General features: G+C 33.4%; 1 protein-coding gene across 1 annotated transcript in view; it reads left to right on the plus strand.

Annotated features, from left to right (window-relative positions):
* LOC137633141 (polycomb group protein Pc-like) overlaps positions 1-17,564 on the plus strand; it is a 1,013,348-nt gene that overhangs the window by 486,922 nt on the left and 508,862 nt on the right. The window contains exon 4 of the mRNA XM_068365301.1: positions 11,065-11,155. Coding sequence (XP_068221402.1) covers positions 11,089-11,155 — 67 coding nt within the window. The 5' untranslated portion in view covers positions 11,065-11,088. The remainder of the gene's footprint in view (positions 1-11,064; positions 11,156-17,564) is intronic.

Raw genomic sequence — 17,564 nt, forward strand, 5'->3', positions numbered from 1 at the left:
TTTTTTTTTTTTTTTTTTTTTTTTTTTTTTTTTTTTTTCGTGCTCACCTTAGCACGTCGTTTTTAGAAGCACCATCACTGTCCTCAGTTTAGTCGTGTTCATAGTATTATAATTTTATTTCTTTTTCTTATTTCTTCTTAACTTCTGTTTCTCTTCTTAGATGCTTTTCCTTTTAGCATCCTGTGTTTTATTTGCAATTATTATGTAAAAAAAAAAACACGGAATATTTAATTACATGAAATTCCTTTTTTTTTTTTAATTTTCATTCGATTAGTTTAGATGTGCATCTTGCTTAAAATCGTGTATGAGACATTCGACAGTATACACATGAAATCTATCTTTCATATGAATTATATAAAATGCAGTAAGTAAAAGAAAATGTCAAGTTTTATTGAAGACAGAAAATAAACCTTAATTTGAAAAGCCACTACGATATCAGTTGTAAATAAGATGGGTTTAATTTTGTGTGTTTGCGTGTGCGAATGTGTGTGTTTAATGTGTCTTATATATATTATTATAATAGCTATAGGATCATTTGAAATTTGGCTTTATTAGAACCACACTCATTTTTTTTTACTATTAAACTGTATTGTACATCGACAGTATCACAAGCTGAATCGATGTATTGAACCTTGAAGTAATTTCTGGCTCGAAGACGAGCTTTAAGGAGAATTTCACGCTCAAAGGTTTTAGAAGTAACCTAATTAATCTCCGCTTGATTTTCTTTTGGGAGGAAAAGTTCGTCTCTCCTTTGAACGAGTTTCTTTATAGGCAGGGCTCTTTTTCTTTTTAACAGTTAATGTAGTTTTTTCTGTTTATTTTTATTTTATTTTATTGTATTTTATTTTGTTTCATTTGATATTTGGAATTCAGGTGTGTGGTTTCACGCTTTTCTGTTTATTTTTATTTTATTTTATTTTATATGTTTGATATTTGGAATTCAGGTGTGTGGTTTCACGTTTTTCTGTTTATTTTTATTTTATTTTATTTTATTTTAGTTGTTTGATATTTGGAATTCAGGTGTGTGGTTTCACGTTTTTCTGTTTATTTTTATTTTATTTTATTTTATTTTATCTTATTTGTTTGATATTTGGAATTCAGGTGTGTGGTTTCACGTTTTTCTGTTTATTTTCATTTTATTTTATTTTATTTTATTTTATTCCATTTTATTTGTTTGATATTTGGAATGCAGGTGTGTGGTTCCACGTTTTTCTGTTCATTTTTATTTTATTTTATTTTATTTTATATTTTATTTTATTTATTTGATATTTGGAATTCAGGTGTGTGGTTCCACGGTTGTTAAATCTTTTCTACAATGTCATTTCTTTTCATTTCGTTAAATTTTATTAATAAAATCTTGGTGTTTTATATTTATTTGTATTCTATATATCATCTTGAAGGGATGGCGTTCATAAATAATAGGAAAAAAGAGCATTGCGCAATTTATGTAGGAGGGACCATTGCAATGTTGATGAGCTGCTAATGTTTGGATGTATTCCGTATTAGGCACCATTGGGATATGTCTAAATTTGAGGGGGGGGGGGGGGGGCTAATTACACGCATATGCGTGTTCATAGTCTGGTTGGCTAAGTCTACTGTTTAGTTTTGTTTCAGTTCAAAAGCATAAGCTCAAATCCTATCTTATAGTTTATGTAGGAAATATTTATTCTAATGTTACAGTTCTTAAAATATTTTATTTTTCCTTGTTTTCTTTCCTCACTGGGTCTTTTTTTCCCCTGTTGGGGCTCCTCAGCTTATAGCATCCTGCTTTTCCAACTAGGGTTGCAGCTTAGCAGGTAATGATAGAAATAATAGATAGGTAGGAACACCAAACTAAATAACTATGGCTTTGGGTACTTATTTTTACATTAAAAAACAATTGTGATATATATATATATATATATATATATATATATATATATATATATGTGTGTGTGTGTGTATATATATATATATATATATATATATATATATATATGTGTGTGTGTGTGTGTGTATATATGTATATATATATATATATATATATATATATATATATGTTTTTGTGTGTGTATACATATATGTATATATGTATATATATATATATATAGAGAGAGAGAGAGAGAGAGAGAGAGAGAGAGAGAGAGAGAGAGAGAGAGAGAGAGAGAGAGAGAGAGAGAGAGAGGGGTGGGGTCTTATATATCTGGATGTGTATGTTTTGTTTGTATTTGCGCATAAATATTTGAAATGTATCGAGAGGAAAGGATTTCTTGTTTACGTAGACAGAACACAGCCACCAATCCCCTTTAACGCCAGGACCATCAAATACAAGGAAATATGGACCGATACATATATATGTGCATCTATATAATTCAGGTGGGGGAGATTGCCTTTGAAAACTATAAAACTCTTGTTTTACGAGATTGCGATAGATTTGGCCATCCATGTAATTGATTAGTCGCTCCCTAAATACCACTATTGAGAGGCCTCTGGTATATCTCTTATCTCTTAATGTCTTTTTGATGAAGACATTGCGGACTGGATGGAACGATATCGCGAATTATCGGCATTATTGTTATTGGTGTTGTTATATCATACGTTTCTTGCTTCGTTGTTGTAGTTATTATTGTATTTGTCGATTTTTGTGGAAATTGATGGTTTTTCGTGCTTGTCATCATACGAGTTCTTATAATGCTCTTAACGATTGCATTACCCCAAGTAGAATACACCAGACCATTTAGTATTTTTAAAAGCTTATAGATGAGACATGGCTTGGCAAGGTTCTTAGTTGATGTTTTTGTGTATTTTCATCAAATATGTACATTTAAAATGATGGAGCCTTCTTTTGGGGGTATAAATTTGCCTAATTAATTTATTCTCATCATTTATATATTTCCTTTCCTCACTGGGCTATTTTTTCCTGTTGGAGCCCCTGAGCTTATAACATCTTGCTTTTCCAACTAGGGTTGTAGCTTGGCTAGTAATAATAATAATAATAATAATAATAATAATAATAATAATAATAATAATAATAAATTTGTTTCTTTTTGCCTTATTGGAACTAATGACTTATTCCCAATACTTTGTAGGAAATGCATATTAACACATGTTTGTGTGTATATGTGCTTTGGTTAAGATACATTTTTCACCGATTCATTCCATCTGTACATTTTTTACGTTTATGTGCGTACTTCAATTTAATTAATTCATGTCTTATCACTTTCCTCCTATCGTTAGGCTATCAAACACCTCCTCTTTTCTTGTTTCTCTTCTCGTGTGAGTCTTTATCCAGGAGACCTGAAGAGTGTCGTCAAAAGCGACATCCTCTTCAGCTTCATGAAGATGCATCGTGTCAGATAAGGCACGTCTCTCCCATTGATTGATGAGTTCTATTGATTATTCTAACCCCGTTAAGAAGTAGGCCGTTTCCTCATAGCCTTCTTTCAATTGGGGTTTAGACATTTCATGCATTCATGTTTGAATTCTCCTGTGAGCTACTTAATGGTCGTTAATTCGGAAGGAAATTTACCTTGCTGGTTTCGTTTGTTAATTTTTGTTAGAAATGCATTTCACTCTTTTCATTCGTGAGATATGCTAGAATTTACTTTGTTGGTGTATTTTTTTTTTTTTCTGATAGAAATTTACTTTGTTTCCATTCGTGAATTTCGCTGTGCATTTATTTCGCTAGTTTCATTCGTGAATATTGCAAAAATCTTCTTTATTGGTTTCATTCGTGAATTCTTCCAGCAATTTATTTCAGTTGTTTCATTTGCGAGTTCTATTAGAATTTTACTTTGCTGGTTTCATTCGTGAATTTTGATAGAATGTTGTGATCGTCGGATGTTTGTAATTTCATTCGGAAACCCTTTAAAAATCTTTGACCTCTGGCTATAATTTTCCTTATTCTTCTCTATTATATCAGTAGCATTGTTCTGCGAATTGTAATTTGAGTTTCATGACTATTTCTGTAAGTTATCATGTATATTTCTTTATTTCCATTCCTCACTGGGCTATTTTTCCCTGTTGGAGCCTTTGGGCTTATAGTATCTTGCTTTTCCAACTAGGGTTGTAGCTTGGCTAGTAATAATAATAATAATATTAATTTAAGAGGTGTTTGGCAATTAATTGCTATATCGACATAGGCTATATCAATTTCACACGTATATAATGAGACCTTGGCATTTCGATTGTTTATTAATTTATTTATGTTTATTGTTCTGTTTTAATTTTTTTTTTCTATTCATATTCATTGTATTTTGTAAGATAATTAAGAGCGTTTTTATCCACTTTGTTTTCATACTTAATAATACGTATAAATGTAGGCCATTGATTTTTTTTCTTTCAACATTTTTCATATTGGAAATGAGTAATAAACAAAAGTGAAATATAACAATTCATCATTGTGCGCATGTCAACATATATTAAAGTACCCTACGAGAAAGTAAGTCATTATTCAAAGAAATATCTTATAATTAGAAGTTAGTTGTTAGAGGATCTGATGATAGTAATTGATTAGGATGTATTCAAAAGGCTTTCCACTTATTGCGCTATAAAGAAATGGATGAACGATGAGATTGATGGTTCAGTAACCTTAGAAATAGACTAATCAAAAGCTTGTACATTAATTATTTTATGTAGCTGTGTCTTTTGTTTTCTATGCATACACACGCGTGCGCGCACACACACACACACATATATATATATATAATATATATATATATATATATATATATATATATATATATATATATATATATTTGTATATATATGTATATATATATATATATATATATATATATATATATATATATATATATATATATATATATATACACACACACACATATATATATATATATATATATATATATATATATATATATATATATATATATATATATTTATGCGTAAAAATCACAGGAAAACGTGATGCTCAGATGCAGAAGAACCACAGGGAAAATGAAAATACGAAATATACAGTAAGTCCTGACTAGTTTCCTGATACTTCTTCAGTCCTCTGAAGAAGTAACACGAAACTAGTCAGGACTTAAGCGTATATTTCGTATTTTCATTTTCCCTGTGGTTCTTCTGCATATATATATATATATATATATATATATATATATATATATATATATATATATATATATATATAAATATATATATTTATTTATTTATTTATTTATTTATATTGTGTGCGCGCGCTTAATACTGATTGTCTACGGGGAATAACTTTCCTTTTTAGAATTACCTTCGTCCAGCTTCTGGATGGTACCTCCAGGGGTTCCGGAATTGCAGTTTCGTCTTATGTTAAACATGTTATGTTGACTTGGGTTTGCCACGGTCTTATGGTGCCCCCAGAGTTAATCATATCGATATTCGATAAAACTCGGTTTGCGTGAAATATTGAAGTAATATAGCGATTACTAAAGATCTATCGTTGTGGCAGTGTTTTGAATTTTTATATTGTCTTTTTGTACAGCTCTCTCTCTCTCTCTCTCTCTCTCTCTCTCTCTCTCTCTCTCTCTCTCTCTCTCTCCTTCGTGATAATACAGTATGCCCATTAAGTGCTTGTTCACACGTTTAGAATATCGAAGTAATCTTTGAGCTAAGCTTAGCTATCGGTGTTTACTTTACCCCCACCTATCTTGACGCGCTATTGTTGCCGGTACCAAGTTACTACCTAACTTGTATTGTCACCAATTAGAAGGAACACAATAAGGAGAACTGACCCAACTTTAATTTGTATAATTCTCTGTAACTAAGCCATAAATCATTATCTTTTATACTTTTGTTAATTAGTATTATTAAAAAAAAAGTGATTAAGAACTCATTCATGTAAGTTGTTATATGTTAAGTCTTTTTGGATAAAAATATTAATGTTTTTATTAATTTTATATGATGCAGATTTGTTGTAAAGAAAGTATAATTTTGTATTTAGCCATAAATTTTAAATTTTGATTGCGCAACTAAAGAAACGTCGTATTTTGCTTTTAAACAAATATCTGTACTTATCATTAGGCTACTTAAGTAAATTGTAGCTGAACTAATACAAAGGCAATCACAGTTGAATTGTATTTCCTGGTTAAAATAATGGAAGTTATATTGAGGATTCGTTTTGGACATCGCACCAAATTCTTATGAAGTATTTTTAGTGTAATATATCCGCACTATGCCACACATTTTAGTACCTTAATAGAATATTTCGCATTTATTCCTAATGTTTATGAAATTTTAATCTGAACATCATTAGAATAATGTAAGTATATATAATATACCTATTGCCCTAACTATCTATCTATCTATCTATCTATCTATCTATCTATCTATATATATATATATATATATATATATATATATATATATACACACACACATATATATATATATATATATATATATATATATATATATATATATATATATATATATATATATATATATATATATATACATATATATATACATATATATATATATATATATATATATATATATATATATATATATATATATATATATATATATATAATGTGCAAATATATGTGTGTATGTATGTATATGTTCATTTCTGATCTTCGTCTGCTGATTCTCATCTTAATTTGTTAGACGAGAACTTACAGCCTATTAAATATCTTATTCCTGATTTTGATGATCATGTCTAGTACCGTCGTTCAATTAGTTCGTTATGCATGTTGCATAAGATTTTTCTTAATTCTGACCATGCCTTAGATTCAGATCTTCCCGGACAGTTCCATCCTGTTCGCAATACTTGGTATGTATTTAATTCTAATAGTAATGCCTTCTCTGTTATCAGGCTTAATACTGCACAGCCTTCTAGAAGTTTTATTCCAGCTGTGACCAAGTTGTGGAATGATCATCCTAATCAGGTAGTTGAATCGGTGGAACTTCAAATGTTCAAAGTTGGAGCAAATGTTTTTATGCTGAACAGGCTGACATAAGTCTCTCTTTATAGTTTATATATGAAAGATCTGTTTGGGCGTTGTTACTATTCTTAGAATATTTCATTTTAATTGCTCATTACTTCTCATATAGTTTGCTTATGTCCTAATTTCTTTTCCTCACTGAGCTATTTTTTCCAGTTGGAGACCTTGGGCTTATATCATCCTGCTTTTCCAGCTAGGATTTTAACTTGGTTAGTAATTTTATACATACACACACATATATATATATATATTACATATATATGTATAAATATGTATGTGTGTGTGTGTATATATATATATATATATATATATATATATATATATATATATATATATATATATATATATATATATATACATATTCACTTGGCCCAACGGTTTAGTAAATTCTTGTTAAAATAGTATTTAGTGACAGACCACCTGTATTGGGAATATCAACGTTAGGGTGCAGGATGACACTTACGATAGAGGTACCAGGATACGAATGGTAATGAGACACGTCGAGGCTCACATGCCTGCCAACTAGCTCCTTGCCATCGCCGGATAACTTCATTAATGAAGGCACTTGATCCCAACGCGAAGCCATATGAACCTCATTAACTTCCATTGGAATAGGAACTACCAACGTCTTCATCGCAGTAGGAACTATCATTATCTTCCTCGGAATATTGACAAGCATTCCTTCACAGGTACCCAGTGCCGAGAGCCTATCTTGATTGACGGGACGTAAAGTGGCTGCGTGTGTCTGATGGAGTGTGTTATTATTATTATTATTATTAGCTAAGTTATAACCCTAGTTAGAAAAGCACGATGCTATAAGCCTATTGGCTCCAACAAGGAAAAATACCCCTGTGAGGAAAGGAAACAAGGAAATAAACATATTACAAAAGAAGTAAAAACAATAAAACTAAAATATTTTAAGAGTAATAACAACTTTAAATTAAATATTTCACATATGAATTATAAACACTTGAAAAAAGAGGAAGAGAAATAAGATTGAACAGTGTGCCCGTGTGTACCCTGAAGCTAGAGAACTCTAATCCAAGACAGTGGAATTCCATGGTACAGAGGCTATGGCACTACCCAAGACTAGAAAACAATGGTTTGTTAGAGTCTCTTCTACCCTTACCAAGAGGAAAGTAGCCTCTGGACAATTGCAGTGCAGTAGTTAACCCCTTGAGCGAAGAAGAATTTTTAAATAATATCAGTGTTGTCAGCTGTATGACATAGGAGAATGTGGAAAGAATAGACTAAACTATTCGGTGTATAGGCCTATGTAGGCAAAGACAAAAGAAAATGTAACCAGAGAGATGGATCCAATATAGTACTGCCTGGTCAGTCAAAGGACCCAATAATTCTCTAGCTGTAGTATCTTAACGAGCGACTGACAAAGGAAATTATTGTTGTTAAAGTTTTTCTCTCTAGTCTGGAAATTTAAAGTGTTTGATTCCGGGTTACTGCCTGCTCCATAGAAATCCATCTGTTATCTCACCATCGGTTTCTAGTAGCACACTCTTCTGTGTGATACCTGATATAACATTGGTTCCCAACCTTTCCCTGGTACTTTCCCGTGATTTATGTATAGTTCCTAGAGCACCGGTGACTATAGATACATAAAGGTTTAAATAACAACTATGAATGGCCGAGGCTATGGAACAGTGACAATGATCTAGGGACTAACCAATATACATATACACTATAATCAGCACCCAAACCCTCTCTCCACCCAAGCCATAGGACCAGGGAATGCCAGGCAATGGCTGCTGATGACTTATCAGGTAGACCTTTAGGCTCCACCAAACCCCCCAACCTTATCTTCCACTCTTGAGTCCCAAGGTACTACGTCATCTATGAGTAATACTTTCTATTGTCTCGTTGGCTGAGTGACGTCTGGTTGATGTGTTTATTATCATTATCGTTGAAGGGAATTTGGTGGTATGTGAATATTAAAATGCGTGACAATCGAGAGTTTCCATTCTCTCTCTCTCTCTCTCTCTCTCTCTCTCTCTCTCTCTCTCTCTCTCTCTCTCTCTAGACAGAGACATTTTATATTTCCACCAATAGACTTTGCTTGTTTTCTACTTATTGTTGTCGTTCATAAATAGGATTTGCCTGCTGTTGGGCGATATGACAGAAATGGCATTAAACTCGATTATGTCATCACCTTGCCAATCATCGCAAACCAGATTAGTTTCACTTGTTCCTCGTCATATATTTATTTCAAAGCGTATTTAATGACTAATGCTTATTAAGACTAGAGGAACACTCGGTAGAGGGCAAACCTCCGCCGTGGCAGCTTATTTCTCAACCATTTGCTTGACATTGACCTTTGACCTTAACATGTATTAATTGGCGTGGATTTTCATACACTCAAATATGAACCAAGTCTGAAGTCTCTGTGACAATGTTGTCCAAACTTATGGCTGATTACTTGAATTGGACATTTTGCTTGACCTTTGATCTTGACCGTCCAAATTTAATTATTTCCAGTTTTTACATAACAGTTCATCCCTGCAAGTTTCATTATTCTACGATTAAGATTTTGGCCAGGAAGCTGTTCACACACACACACACACACACACACAAACAGGGGCAAAAACATATCTACTTCCAATTTCGTTGGCGGAGGTAATGAGATATGTGTAATTTGATGTTTCAAATGTATTCTTGTCCTGCTTCTTTTGTGATTAAGATATCTCTTTAGATGTCTCTCCAGACTTATTTCCCTGAAATATAATTGACTGAAAACTACTTTAAAGGAAGGGCATTCTCTCTCTCTCTCTCTCTCTCTCTCTCTCTCTCTCTCTCTCTCTCTCTCTCTCTCTCTCTCTCTCTCTCTCTCATATATATATATATATATATATATATATATATATATATATATATATTGATATATATATATATATATATATATATATATATATATATATAGATATATATATATATATATACACATGTACATATACATATATATATATATACACATGTACATATACATATATATATATATATATATATATATATATATATATATATATATATATATATATATAAATATATATATATAACTGTATATCACTCTCTCTCTCTCTCTCTCTCTCTCCTCTCTCTCTCTCTCTCTCTCTCTCTCTCTCTCTCTCTCTGATAATATATTTTTAGATTATATGCAGAAAAGGCAATCATCGATGAAAAGTTTAAAATTTTGTCTCTCTCTCTCTCTCTCTCTCTCTCTCTCTCTCTCTCTCTCTCTCTCTCTCTCTCTCTCTCCTCTCTCTCCTTATAACGGAACGGGAAGCACACTCAGCTCACAATCTTCTAGACCATTATTCAATTCTCAGACCAGGCGAGGATAGACCGTGATTGTGTTGTCTAAACTCCAGCATAAGTCTGTTGACATAAGATGCGATTTAGGTACCTGCAGTAGTTAATAGTCGAATCTTACGAGTCGCTGCGAAGAGAGAGAGAGAGAGAGAGAGAGAGAGAGAGAGAGAGAGAGAGACTTGAGTATTCAATGTTGGTCAAAGTCGATGTCATCAAAACGGAAGTTCGTCGAACAGGCAAGCTTAAGGCCCCCCCCCCCCCCCCCCCTCGTGTAAAGCCTATTGTTACATGCTGCTTGACCTTATCGACAGTAGACATTTAATATACTGCGTATGACTTTAGTGATTGAATGCAATATTTCGATTCTATTTAATAACATTGAGGTATAAGTCAAAGTGTAAGAATAGAAATATATTTCTAATCTACTCGAAATAACTTACTGTATTATCCTGGGGTTCGAGTAGCTTTGAATTCAAGCTAATTGGGATACGAGCAATCAAATTGGAAATATATTTTCGTAAAATATTTAAACGCGAAAAGTGTAGAAAATATCTTTATTGAATTTGGTTATGCTAGGTTAATTGGTGTTTAGATATTTACAAGAATTGCAATAGAAAAAAAATAAAATAAATCTTTATAATTGTTTCAAATGTATTTATTTTAAGCAAACTGCCTTTTAAAGCATCTTCAAGAAAATATTCCAAGATATTTAAATTGTATTTGGAAGGGTTTATCAGGAATATACAGTACACCCAAGTTCAAACCCGTTCTCTTACCACGGACAATCTGTAATTTTCCTTCTTCTTTTTGTTTACAGACTATGAAGCGGTGAGGAGACGCCATGGACGGGGCAAAGGACAACAAACTCTTGTCCATGCATCGGCTCAGCCCCACGCCCTTCTCATCAGGTGAGAACGAACTTTTGTCTTGGATGAGGATGGGGATTCTCTTGACGCTGTTGAGAGACGAAACCGGTCTGGGTTTACTCGGTATTTTCATTTTCTCCTTGTGATTTATTTCATCTGAGCATGACTGTGCTAGTTTCACACACATATCTATTTATTTATCTATCTATCTATATACTTGTCATAAGGGCATGGGAAATTACATAATACATGGTCGGAGGCGATGAATCAGACGAGTTTTTAAACTCGAAGAGGATTTATTATCAAAGTTAATTTTCACAATTACAATGAGCAGAAATCTTGAAAGCGAGATGAAACAGAAGTTTAAATCTTGAGGGTGCATAACAAAAGAGTTGTAAGTTCTCGCTGTCCCTTAAACGATTTCATCAGTCAATTAAAAATTTACTTTTAATTGGTACAATACCCGGGGAGAGCGGACGGGGAGACATTTAAATTAAAAGAAACTATTGGACGTCCGTCATGGCTGTTGTAGGCTTACCATGGCCGGTGGGCCTAGTGAAGGTTGCCCACTCACGAGTAGGACTCGAACTCAACTACCGTTTCTCGCACCTACTGTGCTTTCTTATTTCCCCCACATTGCTGGGGGGTCTGGCTTGTCTCCGCTATGGGTGGAATGTGACGTAACCGCACCATACTGGTTTTCACTTTACGTCCCCTCTCCTGGGTGTGTCTGTTGACATGGAAACGGATTCAGTACGTGTGTGCTTGGATCATCAAATAACAATCACAAATGAAAGCGGCTCGAACTGCTTCCCAAAAACCCATGGATCAGGGGGACAAGGTGATTGCTCTGCAACATCTGCCCTACTTGCTGCGCATTTACTTTACTGCTTAGCCCTTGTTTAAAACAATATATTTGTCCGTGACATACTGTACAGTACACAACAACAAATGGAGCTGTTTCTAGTCCACTGCAGGACAAACGCCCAAGACATGTCAATTCACGTGTAGGGTTTGGCTAATTTTCACCACCACCGTGACCATTTTGCATTGGTGATGGTAGGATGTCTTCGTCTAATCGCCCACAGCAAAGCAACCTAGTATGCGTGGCTCTGACTATTACAACTTTGCTAATCATGGCCATACGCAAACCTTTTCACCACGTTAAGTTATCCCAACTCAATTTAGACGCCATTTTAGAAGTCTCGTATATGTATGTGTGTATGTATATATATATATATATATATATATATATAGATATATATATGTATATGTATATAAATATATATATATATATATATATATATATATTTCCTTTTGCTTTCATTTTTAAAGGCTAACGCTTCCTGTTGTGAGTATTGATTGTAGCCTTAATCACTTGAACAAAGAAACAATAATTATATTCTTATTTTGCCATAGCTCAATAAAACTGCCTTGAAAACAAACCATATTTATTGATAATTGTTAGTTTGGGACCTTGATTTATCGATTAAAAGAAAGATATTAAAGCATATTTCTTCTCGACTACAGAAGATATTGCGAATAACTGATGCACTGAGAGAGAAAGGTTGTTACGTGTTTCTGAAGGATTCCAAGCATGAAAAAGAGACTTCAAAATGACACTCGGTCGGCTACACCTCTTTCCAAGTCATGGATAACTGGTCCTGGCACCGAATTATTATTATTATTATTATTATTATTATTATTATTACTACTACTTGCTAAGCTACAACCCTAGTTGGAAAAGCAGGATGCTATAAGCCCAGGGGCTTCAACAGGGAAAATAGCCCAGTGAGGAAAGGAAACGAGGAAAAATAAGATATTTTAAGAACCGTAACATAAAAATAAATATCTCCTATGTAAGCTATAAAAACTTTAACAAAACAAGAGGAAATGAAATAAGATAGAATGCCTTTCCATTTGGACGCGTACAGATAAAAGGTCTGTACTGGATATGAACGCTACAATAATGGAAAAATAGATTTTAAAAGGGTTAAAAGTTTGTTGACAGTTCATTTTACTTTAGTTGCTAGTTCTTTCAATAGTCACACCTCAAGCCGATACTCTAGGGTACTATAGACATTACGTCTTTTTGGCTCCACGCTGCACTCACTTTTTAGCCTTTTGCTCTATTCATCTTACTATCCAACCTCATTATCTTTAACTTTATAATGTAACCGTGGTGTTTTACTCCCAGTTGTGCCTGTTTGCTGAATGGCTTCCAAGACTTTGGTGCCGTGCCTTATGACCCAAATCCGTAAAGCCAGTCCAAGTATATGAAAAATGAAGTTTTACACCTGCTTAGGTTGTTAGTTCTGTCAGTGTACCTCGAGTGCACTGCAGTAACTAGTAAAGGCTCTTTAATGCCTGCCGCAGGTCCGAGATGCATTTACTCCATTTCCTTCTACCTAACCTCCTACGGGCGGCAAGATTGCAAGAGCCCGTGTCTGGCCAAAAGGGCCAGGCAATCTTCAACAACAACCTAACCTCCATCCCTGCTTTTCTTCATTCTTGTCGTCAAACCTCTTATAGCTTTTACTTGTTAATAAAACCTCATATATCCCCCAGTTGCACCTTGGCCCTCAATGACCTCTTCGACTGCGGCGTAAATTTCATAACTCAAAGAGAATTTTACATAGGTAATTGTTTCCAGTAGTGTTAGGTCTCAGTAATTATTATTGTTATCAATTGGGTAAACTACAACCCTAGTTGGAAAAGCATAATGTTATAAGCCCAAGGGCTCCAATAGGGAAAAATAGCCCATTGAGGAAAGGAAATAAGGAAATAGATAAGCAAGAGAAGTAATGAACAATAGAAATAAGATATTTTATGAACAGTAACAACATTAAGATAAATATATCATACATAAACTGTAAAAAGAGACATGTTAGCCTGTTCAACATGATAACATTGGCAGCAAGTTTGAACGGTTGAAGTTCCACCGATTGCATTTATAGGAATTCTTTATATTTATAGTATGTCTCAGTAATTATTTGCTGTAATTCTTTGCATTGATATTATAGGTATCTCTCGTATAGCATACAGCAATGTTTTAGGTCTCGCAGTAATTGTTTACGGTAATAAAAAAGGTGCACTACCAACCTTTTCCTCGTTTAATAGACTGGCGATGTTTGTCTTTGTAAAAGTCACCCAAGAATTTCCCGCTTTCTCTTATGCTGGGCGTCACAGAAAACGAGTCAAATTTTAGGCCGTAGTTTTCCAATTTCTAGCCGAGGTTAAAAGTCCTTCCTTGTCATTGATGTTGATTTAATTCTTACTGTGGCAATGTATTATATTTTATTTGAGGATGTGTTTACTATCTTACTTAATCAGTAATAGTTTGGCTGTGTAAAACTTTATTAATTTGAATTTTCGATTATCAATTTTACATATACATCGGAAGCTTTCGTAATACAAATAGCACAGCGAACTGTATTTATATTTGTTCATATAGGAAAGGGATATACAATTTATATATTATAGCTTGATTTTTTATAATATTATGGAATTGTTTTAACAGAAACAGGCACTTACATAAGAGAAATGTACCTTATCTGTTAAAAAGCAGCAAAAAAAAAAAAAAAAAGTTACGGTAAAATTAGTCATTCGATAAAGTCATTGGGTATAGCATGGAGGAATAATGTCAAATGGCGTGTGACATTTGAAATTACCTGAATGGTTAGAGAAAACATTAAAATAGTATTGCTAAAATGAGAGCCATAAACAGATGTATTAATTAAGCTGTAGTTGGTAATCTATAGATGGAGATGAAGAAAAAATTATTCTTAAACATTTGATGTTTCCTTAATTCAGAAGATGTGCTCTCTCTCTCTCTCTCTCTCTCTCTCTCTCTCTCTCTCTCTCTCTCTCTTTATAGTCAGTTTATATTTAGCGGAAAATACTGTATATAGATTATTATATCAAACTTAGATAAAATAACTTTAAAGGTATCTTACTCTGGCCCACTTAACTTGGACACGCGCTGAAATTCATAGGGGTTTAAGAACGGCAGTTACTGTTGATGGACATTTCCGTGAATTGCAAGCGTTCTTATAAGAATTTATCCCTTCTTAGCAATGACATGTGTGAATTATAGTATTACAGTTTAGTTATTCACTCATAATATATCCTTGCTTGTTCCACCAGACAAAACGGATGTTTAAGTTCTCTTGCAATTTTTTTTTCTCCTGGAAAATAATTACTATCAACTTATAAACAAAAGTTTTGCTTTATTTTCTATAGAATAATAGAAATATTTTGTGCCAGGAAAATACCGAGAAAAAATGTCAGTTACTTCCTCTTGTTTTGTTAAAATATATATAGTTTATACAGGAATTATTTATTTTAATGTTACTGTCCTTAAAATATTTACTTTTTTCTTTTTTCGTCTCCTTACTGGGCTATTTTCCCTGTTGGGCCCCCTGGGCTTATAGCATCCTGCTTTTCCAGCTAGGGTTGTAGCTTAGAAATTAATAATAATAATAATAATAATAATGATAATAATAATAATAATAATAATAATAATAATAATAATAATAATAATAATAATACCGAAGAACGTAATGGAAAGTATAATGTAGGTTTACGCAAAAGACTTAGGACTATAAACTCTAGGGTTAGAACCCGCAAATTTCATCAGTTTTATGTTGTAAATTCGAACTGTTTCATTTTACGACCCGGGCCATGGTACTAAAGAAGCAGTTTTCCGAATAAGATCGTAAATTTATATGCGAGTACGTTTGCACGAGCTGGGTACGTATGCTGGAGGAATGATAGACAGTAGGTACTTTATTTAGTATTTACATGAACAGAAGTGCGTTACTGGGAATAAAAGTTGATACTTCACCTATTTACATAAATAGAAGTTCGTAACTGGAATACTGTTTGCGATTAAAGTTGTTTATCTATTAACTGTCCTGGCATTTTGTAAATATTTATAATGATGAGTTTCGTTTTGACAAGTTTCCTTCTCAAAGACACCTCAGGAAACTTTTTTACATATCACTTTCGAGTGACCGAATCTTCTTCATATAGATTGACCCTAACCCACTGGGTATTATTATTACTATTATTACTATTTGTCATCATGATAATGTAATTATTAATGTATTTGATAATTCAACTAATTTTTGGGCTTTGTAACTGTAATTAAAACTTTTCTCTAGGATGCTATGAATTAATAAGTTTATTTTGCGATGCATAATGTTTTAGTAATCAAAATGTTTTCGAAACCATCTGTAGGAAGTATATAAAACCACAGAAAAAAATCCCAGATAAGATGTCGAAAAAGATTTGTTAACTTTATTCCAAATGTTGGGTGTTGGGGAAGTTTTCTATTAAATATGTAGGACTTGCCAGCGAAGGCTGCAGACGCAGAGCGTGAATTTTGTTTTAACCAGCTAATTTACAGCGAGGTATTATAAGCGACCAGTTCTCTCTCTCTCTCTCTCTCTCTCTCTCTCTCTCTCACTCTCTCTCTCTCTCTCTCTCACTCTCTCTCGGTACGTTGAAGAAAGGAGTAGATAATTATAATATCTACCCTTCCTCGACATTAATTTCACGGCGACAGGTTTCCAGTTACAATAAGAAAGAGTTTTCAAAGGAAGAATTGATGATCGGCGCGGTCTCATATTTAAAATTTCTCTCTCTCTCTCTCTCTCTCTCTCTCTCTCTCTCTCTCTCTCGATATACCTTGGATGGTTTCTAGATAGCGTATTTAGTAACTGATAGTAAGAGGCGCGTTTTCATAGAAAGATCTGATAATTATGAGGGTTCTTATGCTTTATAAATTAAATTTCTCTCTCTCTCTCTCTCTCTCTCTCTCTCTCTCTCTCTCTCTCTCTCCTTATAACGGAACAGGAAGCACACTCAGCTCACAATCTTCTAGACCATTATTCAATTCTCAGACCAGGCGAGGATAGACCGTGATTGTGTTGTCTAAACTCCAGCATAAGACTGTTGACATAAGATGCGATTTAGGTACCTGCAGTGTTTTATGATTGTTTTATGTTGCCATTGAAAAAAATGTATTTAATTATCATTGCATTCAAGCTGATTATAACGTTAATTATTTACTTAAATATAAGCATCAAATTGCTTATTCTTTTAAAGTTTAAAGGTCGATCATGAATGGCAGAGGCAAGGGACAGTGTCATTTTCCATTTTCCCAATACTTTAGAGACTGACCATATATGCTTATGATCAGCGCCCATGCTCCCTCCCCACCCATGCTAGAACCAAAGAGGGCCAGGCAATGGCTGCTAATTACTTAGCAGATAAATCTATAGGTTCCCCTAAACCACCCATCCTTAGCTCACATGGATGGTGAGGTTGCAGCGACGAAAAGAACTAACGAGTTTGAGCGGGACTCGAACCCCAGTCTGGCTATCACCAGTCAGGGACGTAACCACATCGGCCACCAGACAGAGTTTTTAGATTTGCATACCATTTT

Source organism: Palaemon carinicauda, chromosome 42 (genome assembly GCF_036898095.1).
Source record: "Palaemon carinicauda isolate YSFRI2023 chromosome 42, ASM3689809v2, whole genome shotgun sequence".
NCBI classification, from domain to species: domain Eukaryota; kingdom Metazoa; phylum Arthropoda; class Malacostraca; order Decapoda; family Palaemonidae; genus Palaemon; species Palaemon carinicauda.